The following is a 15,753-nucleotide window of genomic DNA, read 5'->3' on the forward strand; positions in this document are numbered from 1 at the left end:
ACAAATGGTGTAGCCGTATTTTGCGAAGTTTTTTCAGTCACACTGTAGAGTTTCTGGAAACAGCTGTTCGAAAAAATATATTACAAATCAAATCATCAATCATGGAAAAAATATGTAATTTGGCAGCCTCTTTAGATTTGATTACAATCAAAAAACAAAGTTTACTTGAGCCTTTCTACTTTTAGCCCTTTTTAAATAGGCGGTCAGACAACATACATACATAGCTAAAAATTTAAAACGATTTGAGTTAATTATAAAAGAACTTTTCCCTAGGTACGCGTTAATTGTTATTTCAGGCGTCCAAAAACGTTGTTCAACTCATACGAATATACCCATGATTTTGTTCTGTTAAAAATCTCCTCATTTTTGATATTAGGTCCCAACATACGTAAATATACGACATAAAAGTCGAACCATGCTAGTTTGAATACGCGAATATCCATCTTCTACATTTTCTTTATGGGTATCTTAAGTTCACCGATGGGCTGACATACATACATACATATATGAATAAGCTGCTGTAGGACTGTAAACATGAATGAAAAGGTCGGAGCAGGCTTGGATAGTGTCTTGAATAACCGCATTCAAATCGAAGACTAATATTTAAATTGCAAACATTGGCAAATACAATTACTGATTACGAATTTATTGATATTTGAATTGTTCTTTGTTATGCTAAATTGGTTTTAAATTCTCACTAAGCTTATTTACGTTATGTCTTTTGATTTGGAAGTCAAATATTTTTGTGGGGCATACATAATTGCTATAATTACTAAATATTTTTGATTATCTCTTATTTACAATACCCTCTTTCATGGACTTAAGCGGGTTACACAACTCAACTACTATACATAAATTTAAAAAATGAATTGAAATATCATTACCGAGTTGCATTTATATGCCTAGCTATTTACAACAGCACGATCCTATTCACACTTATTTGGTATATTTTCGAGCGGAAGCGTTTGCTGTTGCCTAATCGAAAGTGGTCCAGTTGTTCATGCCCTTACCCGCCACCAGCGGTGCGGTATTATTCGTTGTCGTTGGCGATCCAGTTGTGGTGTTTAGTGAAAACTGATCGAGTCCGTATTTTCGCAGTAATTCGAAATCATCATCAGTTCCAGATGCAGAACTTCTCTGAATCTGTGGCGGCAAGCTGGTGGGCAATGGGGGTGCCCGACTGGTTACGGCAGCAACAGTGGCCTTGTGTTTTGGTGCAAAATAGGGATATAGGGGATTATGGATGCTGTTCGCCATTGGAGATATATCTGCAGTTGATTGGACAATACTGCTACTGACACCTGCGGGCAAGGTGGTTGACTTTTTGTTGTGTAGTTTGTTGAGGGAAGGCAAAGGGCGTGCATTCTGATTGAGCGGATCAAAATCTTCCAGATCGAAGCTGGTGTTATTGCTATCGTCCAGCGATATAAGATCATTCATACTGTCCTCCTGCGGGGTGCTGTTCGGTTGAAGAGAGCGTGGCGACTGCGGGGTTTGGAAAAGGAAAAGCGATTTCTTAGTGGGTATTCCTGGTCGTCAATACTAATTGTGGTTTAGCTACAGTTAGTTGGGAGTTGCAAGGGTGTTAGTACATTTAAGCACAAAGAACAAATAAAACTACACATGGACAAACGAATAAGAACTGAAGATATCGTACGATTTGTGTGAAAGAGGTGGTTAGTACATATGTGTAATGGAGTGGGGGACCATAACCATGAGACGAAATGGACTTAGTAACTAGATTCGCTTGCGTAAGCGTTGTGGCGGTTGTACCTCTCGTTTGACCCTGCGCTTTGGTACTGGTGCAGGTCCTGTGCCTATCGGTGACGAAATGTTTAGTTGCGACAATCTTGAGGCAGCCGTCATAAATGAAGCTGCAGACGAGCACGACGATGAATTTGATACGGACGCATTAGACGAACTGGAGCTGCGTAGCGAGTCTGTATGCTTCTGCTCCATAGTCGGTCCACATTCCTGCCAACAATTACGCTCGAGACGACTAATGCCTGCGCTGACGGCTGCTGCAGTGGCCGCCACTACAGCATTGGCGCTACATTGTCGTCTAGGCGGGATGGGCGGTGATTGGACATCCGGTGGACTATCGAAGCTCGAGTCAGTCGTGGTCAGCAAACGGTGCTTGTGCGGGGTCGAGGTGTGCGAAGGTGTCGAGTTTGTAGCTCCATTTGAATGTCGTGGCGGCTTGCTCTCCACGTTCGGATGTGTGGCACTTGAGCTATACGGGTGGTTGTAATACGAGACTGGTGGCGTTGGCTGCTTAGGTGTGCCACCTGCAGGTGCTGGTAGCGTGGGCGGTGGCGGTCGTGCAGGGGGCGTGTTAGTGCTGTTGCTGCTGCTGCTGACCATTGATCGTTGACGTGGATTGTGGATGGTCTCAGAGGTTGGCTTCAGCTGCGTTGCGTTTATTGCGAATGTTGCATTGGAGTGACGAGGTTGTTGGTGGCGTGTAAGGGTGTATGTGTGTGTATGGTATGGAGTGGTGTAGTTTGCGAATTTCGAAATGAGCAGACAAGCGAGTTGTGCATTTGCATTCAAGTATGGACGGGCAGACAGACATGACGACAGACACACGGAACAACAACAACACAAACACAAAACATGTAAAAGGCGCATGAAAAGAACATACAATTTGAATTACAATTACATTTAAAATGAAGCGTATCAAGCCTGAGGTGCTACACCACTCAAACAGCCCCTTCCTCAGTGGGGGATGAAGTAAAGCAATCCTCCCTAACGCACAGTGGTTCACAGTCTCTAAGACAACTTAAAAGTGGATATACGTTGCTTAAAACAATTGTCTTTGCTAAGACAATTCAATCTTTTCTGTTATCGACCCTTCATTCTAATACTTAACAATTTATAGTTCATGCATGCATGAAAACATTGACAATTTTTTAAGATTCAATAAACATAGATTATTTGCTAGATTAATAGAAAGGGATAAATAAATTTGTATTCTTTATAATAAGACTATTAATAGGCTACTTGTGTAACATCTTACTATCACAGGGGATAACGCGTATATACAATATAAGAATATTAGAATTTTGTTGTTCATAATAAATATCCGTCTATTTTATTTTCAAAAGCGTCCTTTTCAAGAGGCTGGACCACTGTGAAGAGTGTGTGAGTGATGTTGCAAGCAATAGAAACAACATATGGGAACTATGTGGGCACACAATAAATGTAAACGCAACGCGGCTCACGACACTAAAATCGCCGCCGTCTTTCGGTTGCACGCCCACTAGACCTAATCCTACTTACGCTGCGGTCCACGGCGGGTGTTTTGAACAGCGGATGGTTCTGCAGCTCCTGCGACAGATTCATCTCCGATGAGCAGACCGAGCTTGCCGAGCTAACAGCAGGAGACGCAGCCAAATGGTGACCAAAATGAGCAGGAGCGTGCGCACCGTGCGCAAAACCATTCGGCTGAATGTGGCTGCTCGAGCTAGACATGGCCAGCGGCACGGGACCACGTCTTTGCGCCTGACTACTTCCGGTGCCACCATTTAAAGTCTCTAAATTGCTGGCGGCTAATGTATGCCGTTTGCTAAATACCGGCGAACTGGGAGCCGAATGATGCGAGGCGCCAATGTTTTTCCCGTTCCGTGCGTATCCAGAACTGGCACCGTCCGGTCGATCTGAATGTTGGGGCGAGCCCAAGCCAAAATGAAAGTGTGTGGGGGTGTTCTCGCGGAATTTCGATTTCAAATCTTTATAGGCAGTCTTCATGCCACGTGAGCTCTCCTTGACCTTTATATGAGGGGGGGGGCGGAGTGTGGAAGCAGAGGTTAGTCATTTGGCTAGCTTATTGTAAACGACAGCAAACAATGTACAGAAATAATGGCAGTAAACTATATTATGGTGCTACATACGGACGAGATATATCTTTGAATTCGGATAGGAAAGCACAGAAAAATATATATAACAAGAATTTTCATTCTGATATACATAAATTCATTAATAAACTAAATGTTATGTTCTAAGTAACGGCTTTTCTATCCGATTCGTACGATATGGACATACAAATGTAATTGTCAAGAGCCACTCACCGATTTGACAGCAGACTTAACAGCTGGATTAGTCTGCAAAAGTTAGGCGCATGTTTGTATTATATATTAAGACGATTTGAAGAAACAACCACAGAAGAAGGAAGAAGCGCAGCGAATTGGTTGTTGTTGTTCATTTGTTGCATTTGCATGATCCAAGCAAAGTTAGATGTGCATACGACAGATAGAAGCGCAAGCGGACGCACGAAATATGAAAGAAATACGACAGACAATATGGAAATGTGAGCACACACATAAGTACTATGCATACATACATACATAAGAGTACATATGCAGATCAGTATGTAAAATAAGGCATTTGTATGAATCTGAATTGAGCGAGCTATAGTTGTTAGTGGTAATGATAAATCTGATAAGTCGGCATTAGCGCATTGATGCATGTAATGATGATATACGAATTAATGGAGTTTAAATGAATATGGCCTTAAATTATAGTTGTAATAGTGTAGAGCGTGTTTATGTTATTTATGCCTTGTTCCGACCAAAACAGAATTTCGTTAAAATATTTATCACATGAAGAAGGCATAAATATTGTAAAGTCTTTGGTGCAAAGTTTGTTGGGTTTACTAAAATGGATTGAATATTTCATCCATGGTCTTTGTTATATTATAATACAGTGCTCTAACTATAACATTGAATTAATATCTATTATAGAATCTACACAAAAAAAGGGGGATTAATTAGCTGGTGCAGTTGTATGTTAAATTGTTTGCAAAAAAATCAATTGACTAACATTGTGGAGAAGTGTTTCATTTGTGTGAGGAATTTACATTCTACTTTGGATGGTTGACGTGGTATTGAGTCTAAATATAGTTTCGGGCAAACACTCGCGAAACACTGCGCTTTCCCAAATAATACTGCAAAATAAATTAAATTAGAGAATATAAACAAAGTTTCAAAATTATAAATACGTATTACACAAATTATAAAGAACTTATTGTAGGAGGCAGAAGTTGCAGCTGCGGCAGCGCACGGCAATTGAAGGCTACTTAACATAAGTAACAGAGCACACAAATAATTTGAGTATTTTGACAAACTTAGGAGACGGAAGGAACATATCGTTAAAGCTCTTGTAAGTCCTACGCACGATCTTTTGACTCTTTTAACTACGGTAGCATGTGTGAAGCAACTATTTAAGTGACGTTCCCTAGGAACTGAAAGTAAAGGTACCTTTTATGTTACCATTTCCTTAAAGCTTACCGGAGTCTAAAAGAAAGACTTGTATGGTTATAAATAATATGAATGTATATGATTTGTTTTAACTGCCGTTTGATTTACAGAGATCTGAAGAATGTCAAAATACTTCCATCGACAAGTATGAAGCGAGTTTTCCCAATAAAATGTGCATGGATATGTCGATCAGTTGGTAGATGCATAACATAACTTTATAAAGAACGATAGATTGCATTTTACATAAACAAACTAACTACATTTAAGTAAGCAAAGAGCAAAATTATTTGCTTCCGGCAATTACTTGAATGATGAACCATTAGATGCTCTGAAGAAATTTGTGAAGCGTTAAAGAACTATACACGACGAAGCAGCACTTGCCATTACCAAGAATATTGTACAACTTATGAGTGAAACGGCTTGTTTTTGTAAAAAGCTTGGGGCGCGCTTTGATGGCATGGAATTAGGGAATGTTGCAAAGCAAAAGGGCAATATTTGAATCTTTCTCAGTCTCACCTTGTCTTTTACATTCTTTAAGAAGGCATAATTACGGCCGCGTTTCTTCATTTTATCCGCATAGCGCGCAATCTCCTTTTCAAACTCATCGGAGAAGCTTAAACCACTATTGAGCATTTTGAGGCGATCATCGACGAATTGTGCAAAGATTTGCAGCTCCATCATTTTTGCAAGGAAGGGGCGAAGGTGCGTAGGTCGAGATTCAATGAATTTGTCGCGATTAAATGTGTTGTTGTGGAACTCAACGGCATCGCGATAGCCGCCAATAAGCTGAACCAAAGCACCCAGAAAAATTTTCGAAACCCTATCGCCAATATGGACCTGTGCCGGACTGAGATACTTCTTAAGCTGTGAGACTATTTCCGGTGGAAGATCGTGCACATCGTCAAAAGGACTTTCGAATGTTTTTATATCACAGTCTAGGATCACAACCTCACCGAGCTCATCGGTGGAAACCTGCGCAAAGATAGTAGCATTATTATTTGTTATGTCCTGAACGAGAAATATTTTGCATTTACAGTTTCGAGCACCGCTTTGGGCACACCAATTAAATATGGCATAGGCGCACCCAAGTAATCTTTGAACTCCATTGGAAGCACAGGAATGAAAATGTGCTGCCACACCATGGGATATAGAAATGCACTTGCTGCTTGAATGCACGAGGATAGTCGATCCAAATGCCGCGAGGTGAATACAATTCGACGCTCAGCCAGCATCGCGGCAAAAACACAAATCATCTCCTTGGCATCGACAAAATTGTAGTAGAGATTTAAGTTGTGCTGCAATACAAAAAATCGGCATCTGTAGATAAATCTATAGTGGCGACGACATACGGATTTGTAGACTTACATTTTCCGGTATGCTGGGCAACTGGAACTGCAGCGGACGCTCGAATATGAAATGCTGTTAAAGTAAAGCCGCATTTAATTGTACATTTCAAACATGAACATTGACGAACTTACATTTTGTCCACTATTATAGAAAACTGTCAGACTGCCTCCTAAGTCTGGCACACCACGATTATAGGCCTCCGACAGAAAGCTGCGAAATCCATCGCGATCTGTGCGCCGCAGCTCTGCCAGCACGGGCAATAACTTTAGGAAAGTATCATGCCATGGTAAATATGTTATTAAAACCATGGCTGTTTGTGTCTTGGGATCGTGCCGACAGAACCCAAACCGCCATTTGGAATCGCTGGTAGTGTGGACAAATGAGTAGGACTGAACCGCATCGCTGTGGAAAGTAGTAATTGAACAGCATATTAATACAGATTGACATTATTATTGTTTTTATGTTCCACGATTACTACTCTATCTAAATATATGTACCTCCCATTAAGTTGGTAATAATAGTTAAATAAATCAATTCATGTGCCTGCAAATATTGTTAACGCATTACATCGAACAATGTTATAGCACAGACGCTTTAAGCGATGTAGTTAAAAAATATATAAAGAAATAAGTGAAGTATTCCCGAATTGTTGAAACTTTTAAAACGTTTATTTGTCACATTATCGCTTTCCAAATGACACGAATATTTATTTAATAAACGCTTCGAAAACCACTAATATGTTAGGTAAATATGTAGATGTTTTGGAAAATTCGTGTGTTTTCCTATACTTATGCAAGTGTTCGTCTCAATATCCACTGACTAATTAAATACTTGTTTGTGACCTTGAAAGCAGCATAAGCATGTCCATCCGCTGAGTTTCTTCCGAAATGCATGAGCAACTTATGGGCTTCACAAAAAGCGATCATGTAACCCACTGACCAAACAAAACTACATATTTGGAGTGACTAACACTCTTCATTCAGCGAAGTGTTTTCAACATACGAGGTCACCGCATTTCACACAAATAAGCTGTTGGTTGTTATATTTCTCACAGGTAAGTTTGATATCTAATACGAGTATGAGTGATTGAAAATTGTCCGTCAAATATACCATAAAAGGTCCAAAATGGAGAAATCATTCTGATAAAATGCTTACAATTTAAAAGTCACAGCAATATATCGTGAACTTTATCAACGAGCGGTTTTGGGCGTAGCCGTGATCAACGCAAAAAAAAGCTCGGAGAGAGGGCTGGTTAATTACTAAACGATAACCACAAAGTTCGATCTGTATACATATAGTAGAAAGTAAAACAATTATACTGTAAATCCGAGAATTGAGAGTTGTAATGGATCGCTCGAATATTTATACGAATTCAGCAAGTTTGTTAATATATCGGATTTTTATGAAACAGCCTACGTATTCCACTTCTTCATTTTCCTCTTAACCCAAATAAAACCAATTTTGCAAACACAACAACAACATACAGCGACCAACACTAAACAAAAAAAAAAATAATAATAACGAAGCCGCCGCAACAACAATCGACTTATACATACATATATGACGTTAAACTAAATTCAAGCGGCTAAAGCTAATTATAAAAACATACAAACATTTGAATTTTGATTATAGCCGCTCGCGGCATACGCTGTTCCCATACCAAATATAAAATAGCAATGCTTTTGTATATACTCGTATATATGAATTCTACTCTGCTGGCTCAAAGTAAGCAACTAACGCAATTGAAACAAAGTACAATTTGCAATAATAGTATTTAAATATTGGAAAATGTCACGTTTCATTTGAATGTGGACTTGTACCCTCTATTCAAAGTAGAAGCGACATTAATACTTTCGTGTATACTCATGTATATATAGTATGTATTGTGCCCATCCATCAACAAAAATTGCTCTTTTCCAGCTTTCTTATTGTCTCTTATAAGGCATTACGTAAAGCCGTTGGATGTGCGATAAAGTGTTTCGCTTCGCTTTGATTATTTAATGAAATATGCATGCGGGGAAACGAACAAAATTAACACTTACAACCAAATCGGGGACTGACCAACATGCATGCCTTGCAGCCCCATATGCGGGCATTGACTAGGAAGTGGGTCTATCAGCCTGGTGCGTTGACTTTTGCTCGAGCGTATGTTTGTTTGTGTCGATAACTCGAAGCGATTTAATTACAACGACAACAGCCGCCAATTGTCGCAATGTGCATTAAATATGCAGCTTTAATAATATAATTCAATGTCAATTGACGCGCTAATATCGGTATACATATGTCGTAATTATCTTTGGCCAGTCAAAACTGAAAAAAAGATTCGCGATGGGCATGCTCGTAGTTCAATACTAGTAGCTTGGTTTCTTTTTTCCAAATGTTATCAGTTGGGGAGCATATTATGTGTAGTTGTAATAGACAATGAGCTCATCTACGTTGTATAGCCATATTGTAGACAACAAGCAGACCCTATCGCTGTTTAAAGGTCCATCTATTGACTGCAGAAGCAAAGCCAAATTGAAACAAGCAATATAAACAAGCTGCGGAGCAGAGAAGATAAGCCAAAAGTCAGACTAAATATTTTCAGCATGAGTAATTTTGGCGTGCAGAGTAATTACCCTAAAATTGATACAGTTTCATACAAGAGGCAACTAAACACATGTTCAGGTCACATGTACATACATACATATGTATGTGTATATACACGTTACTGCCGCAAAAGTTCGAAAATAAATTGCTTTTCGGGAAAGGCAAGCAAAATACACACGCATAATATGTAAACAAATGGAGTAAAACAAAAAAAAACAACAACAGGTTATACAATTCATGGACGAACTCAAGTGGTTCAACATGATGGAATGAATCATCAGCCATTCAACCGGTAGTGCCCAATAACTCGAACATCAAACGGTTGTTGGTGTTGTCATTGTTGCGATAGGATTTTCTTCTATTTGCTACTATGATGGCAAAGTCGCCAATGGGTCTTGTGCAAACAGCACCTGATATTGTATACTAATGCGTGCATACACATACATATGTATAAATATACATATGTATGTATATGCATTCATACGTTGGCATGCGTGTGTGTGTTTGTGACTATTCTGCAAATAGTGAAGGCGAAGTGCTCTAACCAATGAATGACGGCAGCCTAACGCTGAATAACCGGAAACGAGTACATACATATGTATGTATGGTGTACATACATTTAAGTCTTTATGTATAAATTCGCGTGGGAGTGTTGCAAATCCTTAAATAGATAACTAAAAGCACGTACCTTTCCAAATCGCAGGGGAACGCAAATGCTGGGATGCCTGTGAGCACCTCTTTGTCGCAGAAGCTTTCCGGAAATCGCTCCACAATAAGGCGCGTGGGCGTAATTTCGCACCAAAACTCGAAGAGTTTTTTGACGTCGTTTCTAACAATGACAACAAGTGATAGTCATACAAATTAATATACAGCTGATGTATTGTAGAAAAGTTTATGTCTGCTGTTAAAGGGTGAACTTCACTGATGGGCAGGTGTACCCATGCGAAACGCCCCCACTTTAGAGGGGCCCACAAGCGCAAGCAACAATACTTACTTAATACGCGACCCCATTTGGATGCGTTAATTTTTAGCACATGTTTCAATCTATTCAATTTGTGTTAAATTTGTTATTTTCATACTGATTTGTAGAATCACTCTACTAGACAGACTCTGCTTTGTTATTGCCGTTGTACGTAATTGGTCGAATTCGCGACGTCATTAACTTGAATCATTGCATTGTGATTGTATTTTTCACAGACTGGCTGTTCCGTTCGTTTTTTGCACAGATCTTTCCGCGTTATTTTAGCCACTGCACTTTTAATATTAGGTTTAATTATAGCTCCACGATTAAATGATTCACTAGGCTCATTTATTTTTGTGCATAACAGAAGAAATAAAAAAAATACACCTTTTTTACAAATTCAACTTAACGCAGAACAACCTGGCAAACGAAGCGACCAAATGCGAGTGATGCAAGATTCGCGATAGTCAACGCCGTATCGAAACGAACAGCTGTTGTTTGTTAAGTATTTTAATACCGAATGAAATGTAAAATAAAATTTGTTGTAATTTCAAAATACAGCCAAGTAATTCAGTGTTTATGTTTTATTATATTTGATAGATCTTCAAATATAGGCATTCGCATTTAAAACTTTGAGACAACAACAAAAATGGAATTGAGTAAAGTAGCGTATGTAGTATCGATATATTTGGCGGGCGCAAGTGAACAGCAGCTGATTACATTAGTGTAGCGTCCTTCGAGAAGACCAGTTTGTTTGGCTTTGTGTTCTGCTTTATACTCAATCTTATTTAAATGGAATAAGAAAGTGTAGCTGTGTGTGTGTGTATTTACATTTTTCGTGGTTGTAATATTGTGCTTGCAACTCAAGTTCCTACTAACAGCTCTGCAAACCGCGATATAGGACATACAAATCTTATCTCACCTCTCTTATTTTAAGGCTTTTAACATTGTTAAATTATAATATTTGGTACTAAAGACTGAATTGCTGTGCAACGTAAGAAGGCAAGTCAATCAATATTATTCATGTGTTCGTCACACTTGGCACGTAATTGTAGCAGAGGGGCGACCGAAGCAATACCCACTAAAATAGCCGCTTCCATACATTAGTTTGCGTGCTTTGCACTACCAGTCACATATCTACAGACATACACACACACACACACTCACTCATTTACACCCACCTACTAGCCGCCTACTGTTGGGTATTGATTGTTTTTGCACGTGATATTGAAACAAAGCAAATAATATATGCAATGGCGCAATGCAGCCCAAAAGAATGCTATGCCTAATTTACAACGATCCAATGGATTTCACTATAACGGACAATAATATGGGCCGTGACATTTGAATCGTCGTTCCTCCCTTTCTTACTGTAACCTAAAGTTCATGTCAGTTTAACAAAATTATCTAAATTTAAAATTTTTAATTTACGTTATTTTTTTAAGGTAAGACGTTATGCAATGCTATAAATTGGTAGAGCCGGACATTCGCTGTAGTAAACAAATTTATAACACTAGTGATAAGCCATAGTTTTGTGATTTATCAAAAAGTGAAACCAAACATTGTCTTAGCTTAGCCATGTTTTGGGCGCTTGTGCCTGGCCAGGTCAAGTTGGCTGTTTACCATATAGCCATCCCAAAGCTGACTCCCGACTTGCTCTGTCTAAGTCGCAAGAACGCGAAGATAATGGCTGTGGCGCGTCTAGCGCTTAGTCATGACAGCAGAAACCGTCTACTGTTGCAGCAAAGCTTGCCCCAGTCAGACAAAGAACAACAACACCGGCAACAACAATATTTACTGTGAGTGAGATGATAAACCCTTAAACAATGTATATATACTTCTTCGTTATCAACGTCTGCCTAATGCGTCCGGATTCGAAAGAGATAGCTCCTCTTCAGGGCACTGGACAGGCCGGCCACACTTTCGCACGCTTAGGCAATTAACTCAGTCATGCACACACATATGTACGAGTATATTTGTAGTATATTAATGTGTGGTGTGCGATAAGATACGCGTATATTTATATATAGCCAGTACGGGGCTATAAAGAAACTAGAGGCGGTTTCATTGAATAATTGCACGGTTGATTTTCTAATCTTCAGTGTTTTGGCTATTTTTTAATTTCAGCAGCTCCCAGGTTCAAAGTTCAAAATTTACTGTGAGACATTTGCACACCCCATACGCGGAGCCACTTAAAATGTTTTACTCCATGTACGCTTACCTGTCGAATCTGCCGCGATTGCATGTGTTGGGTTTCGCAATTCTAGCGTATGTCATCTATTACCTCATACAGGTTGTCAAGGTGAGCAATTATTTGCAATTTTCTCGGTATTCCTATTTTTGAAAAAAAAAATGTTTATTGTATTTCAGCGTCCGATTATTGCCTGCGCCGATGGACCCTTCAAACAATATCTCATTAAGAAAGTGCCAACGCTGGAGAACAAGTACTGGCCAACATTCTGGTGCGTTGAGAGTCGGGCCCAGACGGTGCTGGCAAGTCTGCTCCGCTCAAAGACATTGCCGCGCATGAATTACCGCAGGGAAATTCTGAGTCTAAAGGATGGCGGCGAAGTGGCCCTGGACTGGATGGAGGAGGGCTGTGATAAGCAGACTGCGCCCTGCATTATAATATTGCCTGGATTGACAGGTGAATCACAAGCGGAGTATATAAAGTGTCGATAACCACAAAGTTCGATCTGTATACATATAGTAGAAAGTAAAACAATTATACTGTAAATCCGAGAATTGAGAGTTGTAATGGATCGCTCGAATATTTATACGAATTCAGCAAGTTTGTTAATATATCGGATTTTTATGAAACAGCCTACGTATTCCACTTCTTCATTTTCCTCTTAACCCAAATAAAACCAATTTTGCAAACACAACAACAACATACAGCGACCAACACTAAACAAAAAAAAAAATAATAATAACGAAGCCGCCGCAACAACAATCGACTTATACATACATATATGACGTTAAACTAAATTCAAGCGGCTAAAGCTAATTATAAAAACATACAAACATTTGAATTTTGATTATAGCCGCTCGCGGCATACGCTGTTCCCATACCAAATATAAAATAGCAATGCTTTTGTATATACTCGTATATATGAATTCTACTCTGCTGGCTCAAAGTAAGCAACTAACGCAATTGAAACAAAGTACAATTTGCAATAATAGTATTTAAATATTGGAAAATGTCACGTTTCATTTGAATGTGGACTTGTACCCTCTATTCAAAGTAGAAGCGACATTAATACTTTCGTGTATACTCATGTATATATAGTATGTATTGTGCCCATCCATCAACAAAAATTGCTCTTTTCCAGCTTTCTTATTGTCTCTTATAAGGCATTACGTAAAGCCGTTGGATGTGCGATAAAGTGTTTCGCTTCGCTTTGATTATTTAATGAAATATGCATGCGGGGAAACGAACAAAATTAACACTTACAACCAAATCGGGGACTGACCAACATGCATGCCTTGCAGCCCCATATGCGGGCATTGACTAGGAAGTGGGTCTATCAGCCTGGTGCGTTGACTTTTGCTCGAGCGTATGTTTGTTTGTGTCGATAACTCGAAGCGATTTAATTACAACGACAACAGCCGCCAATTGTCGCAATGTGCATTAAATATGCAGCTTTAATAATATAATTCAATGTCAATTGACGCGCTAATATCGGTATACATATGTCGTAATTATCTTTGGCCAGTCAAAACTGAAAAAAAGATTCGCGATGGGCATGCTCGTAGTTCAATACTAGTAGCTTGGTTTCTTTTTTCCAAATGTTATCAGTTGGGGAGCATATTATGTGTAGTTGTAATAGACAATGAGCTCATCTACGTTGTATAGCCATATTGTAGACAACAAGCAGACCCTATCGCTGTTTAAAGGTCCATCTATTGACTGCAGAAGCAAAGCCAAATTGAAACAAGCAATATAAACAAGCTGCGGAGCAGAGAAGATAAGCCAAAAGTCAGACTAAATATTTTCAGCATGAGTAATTTTGGCGTGCAGAGTAATTACCCTAAAATTGATACAGTTTCATACAAGAGGCAACTAAACACATGTTCAGGTCACATGTACATACATACATATGTATGTGTATATACACGTTACTGCCGCAAAAGTTCGAAAATAAATTGCTTTTCGGGAAAGGCAAGCAAAATACACACGCATAATATGTAAACAAATGGAGTAAAACAAAAAAAAACAACAACAGGTTATACAATTCATGGACGAACTCAAGTGGTTCAACATGATGGAATGAATCATCAGCCATTCAACCGGTAGTGCCCAATAACTCGAACATCAAACGGTTGTTGGTGTTGTCATTGTTGCGATAGGATTTTCTTCTATTTGCTACTATGATGGCAAAGTCGCCAATGGGTCTTGTGCAAACAGCACCTGATATTGTATACTAATGCGTGCATACACATACATATGTATAAATATACATATGTATGTATATGCATTCATACGTTGGCATGCGTGTGTGTGTTTGTGACTATTCTGCAAATAGTGAAGGCGAAGTGCTCTAACCAATGAATGACGGCAGCCTAACGCTGAATAACCGGAAACGAGTACATACATATGTATGTATGGTGTACATACATTTAAGTCTTTATGTATAAATTCGCGTGGGAGTGTTGCAAATCCTTAAATAGATAACTAAAAGCACGTACCTTTCCAAATCGCAGGGGAACGCAAATGCTGGGATGCCTGTGAGCACCTCTTTGTCGCAGAAGCTTTCCGGAAATCGCTCCACAATAAGGCGCGTGGGCGTAATTTCGCACCAAAACTCGAAGAGTTTTTTGACGTCGTTTCTAACAATGACAACAAGTGATAGTCATACAAATTAATATACAGCTGATGTATTGTAGAAAAGTTTATGTCTGCTGTTAAAGGGTGAACTTCACTGATGGGCAGGTGTACCCATGCGAAACGCCCCCACTTTAGAGGGGCCCACAAGCGCAAGCAACAATACTTACTTAATACGCGACCCCATTTGGATGCGTTAATTTTTAGCACATGTTTCAATCTATTCAATTTGTGTTAAATTTGTTATTTTCATACTGATTTGTAGAATCACTCTACTAGACAGACTCTGCTTTGTTATTGCCGTTGTACGTAATTGGTCGAATTCGCGACGTCATTAACTTGAATCATTGCATTGTGATTGTATTTTTCACAGACTGGCTGTTCCGTTCGTTTTTTGCACAGATCTTTCCGCGTTATTTTAGCCACTGCACTTTTAATATTAGGTTTAATTATAGCTCCACGATTAAATGATTCACTAGGCTCATTTATTTTTGTGCATAACAGAAGAAATAAAAAAAATACACCTTTTTTACAAATTCAACTTAACGCAGAACAACCTGGCAAACGAAGCGACCAAATGCGAGTGATGCAAGATTCGCGATAGTCAACGCCGTATCGAAACGAACAGCTGTTGTTTGTTAAGTATTTTAATACCGAATGAAATGTAAAATAAAATTTGTTGTAATTTCAAAATACAGCCAAGTAATTCAGTGTTTATGTTTTATTATATTTGATAGATCTTCAAATATAGGCATTCGCATTTAAAACTTTGA

At 39.0% G+C, this 15,753-nt stretch overlaps 1 protein-coding gene across 3 annotated transcripts; it reads right to left on the reverse strand.

Moving 5' to 3' along the window:
* Positions 1-625: 625 nt before the first annotated feature.
* Positions 626-15,573, reverse strand: LOC115621746 (DENN domain-containing protein 1A). Of its 3 annotated transcripts, XM_030515483.1 has the most exons (11): positions 15,151-15,573; positions 14,845-14,985; positions 9,883-10,023; positions 6,737-7,007; positions 6,624-6,677; positions 6,293-6,553; positions 5,775-6,230; positions 4,071-4,103; positions 3,283-3,771; positions 1,774-2,409; positions 626-1,485 (listed from the first exon to the last, which is right to left on the reverse strand). In XM_030515483.1, exons 1-11 carry the CDS (start codon positions 15,165-15,167, stop codon positions 976-978), a joined length of 3,009 nt encoding a protein of 1,002 aa, XP_030371343.1. In that variant the 5' UTR covers positions 15,168-15,573; the 3' UTR covers positions 626-975. The 3 variants fall into 3 exon arrangements, with proteins under 3 accessions (XP_030371343.1, XP_030371356.1, XP_030371349.1); XM_030515496.1 differs by lacking the exon at positions 1,774-2,409 and having other exon boundaries at positions 15,151-15,568; XM_030515489.1 differs by lacking the exons at positions 14,845-14,985; positions 15,151-15,573 and adding an exon at positions 10,189-10,609.
* Between the last annotated feature and the right edge of the window lie 180 nt (positions 15,574-15,753).

This window comes from Scaptodrosophila lebanonensis, unplaced genomic scaffold (assembly GCF_003285725.1).
Source record: "Scaptodrosophila lebanonensis strain 11010-0011.00,11010-0021.00 unplaced genomic scaffold, SlebRS2 tig00000001-arrow-pilon, whole genome shotgun sequence".
Taxonomy (NCBI): Eukaryota; Metazoa; Arthropoda; class Insecta; order Diptera; family Drosophilidae; genus Scaptodrosophila; species Scaptodrosophila lebanonensis.

Excerpts from the sequence above, each read along its gene's own strand:
- LOC115621746 (XM_030515483.1), bottom strand. Across the intron at positions 4,104-5,774 it reads TAAAGAATGTAAAAGACAAG|ACTAATCCAGCTGTTAAGTC; the intron begins GTGAGACTGAGA and ends TAACTTTTGCAG. Across the intron at positions 3,772-4,070 it reads TTAAGTCTGCTGTCAAATCG|GTCAAGGAGAGCTCACGTGG; the intron begins GTGAGTGGCTCT and ends CCTCATATAAAG.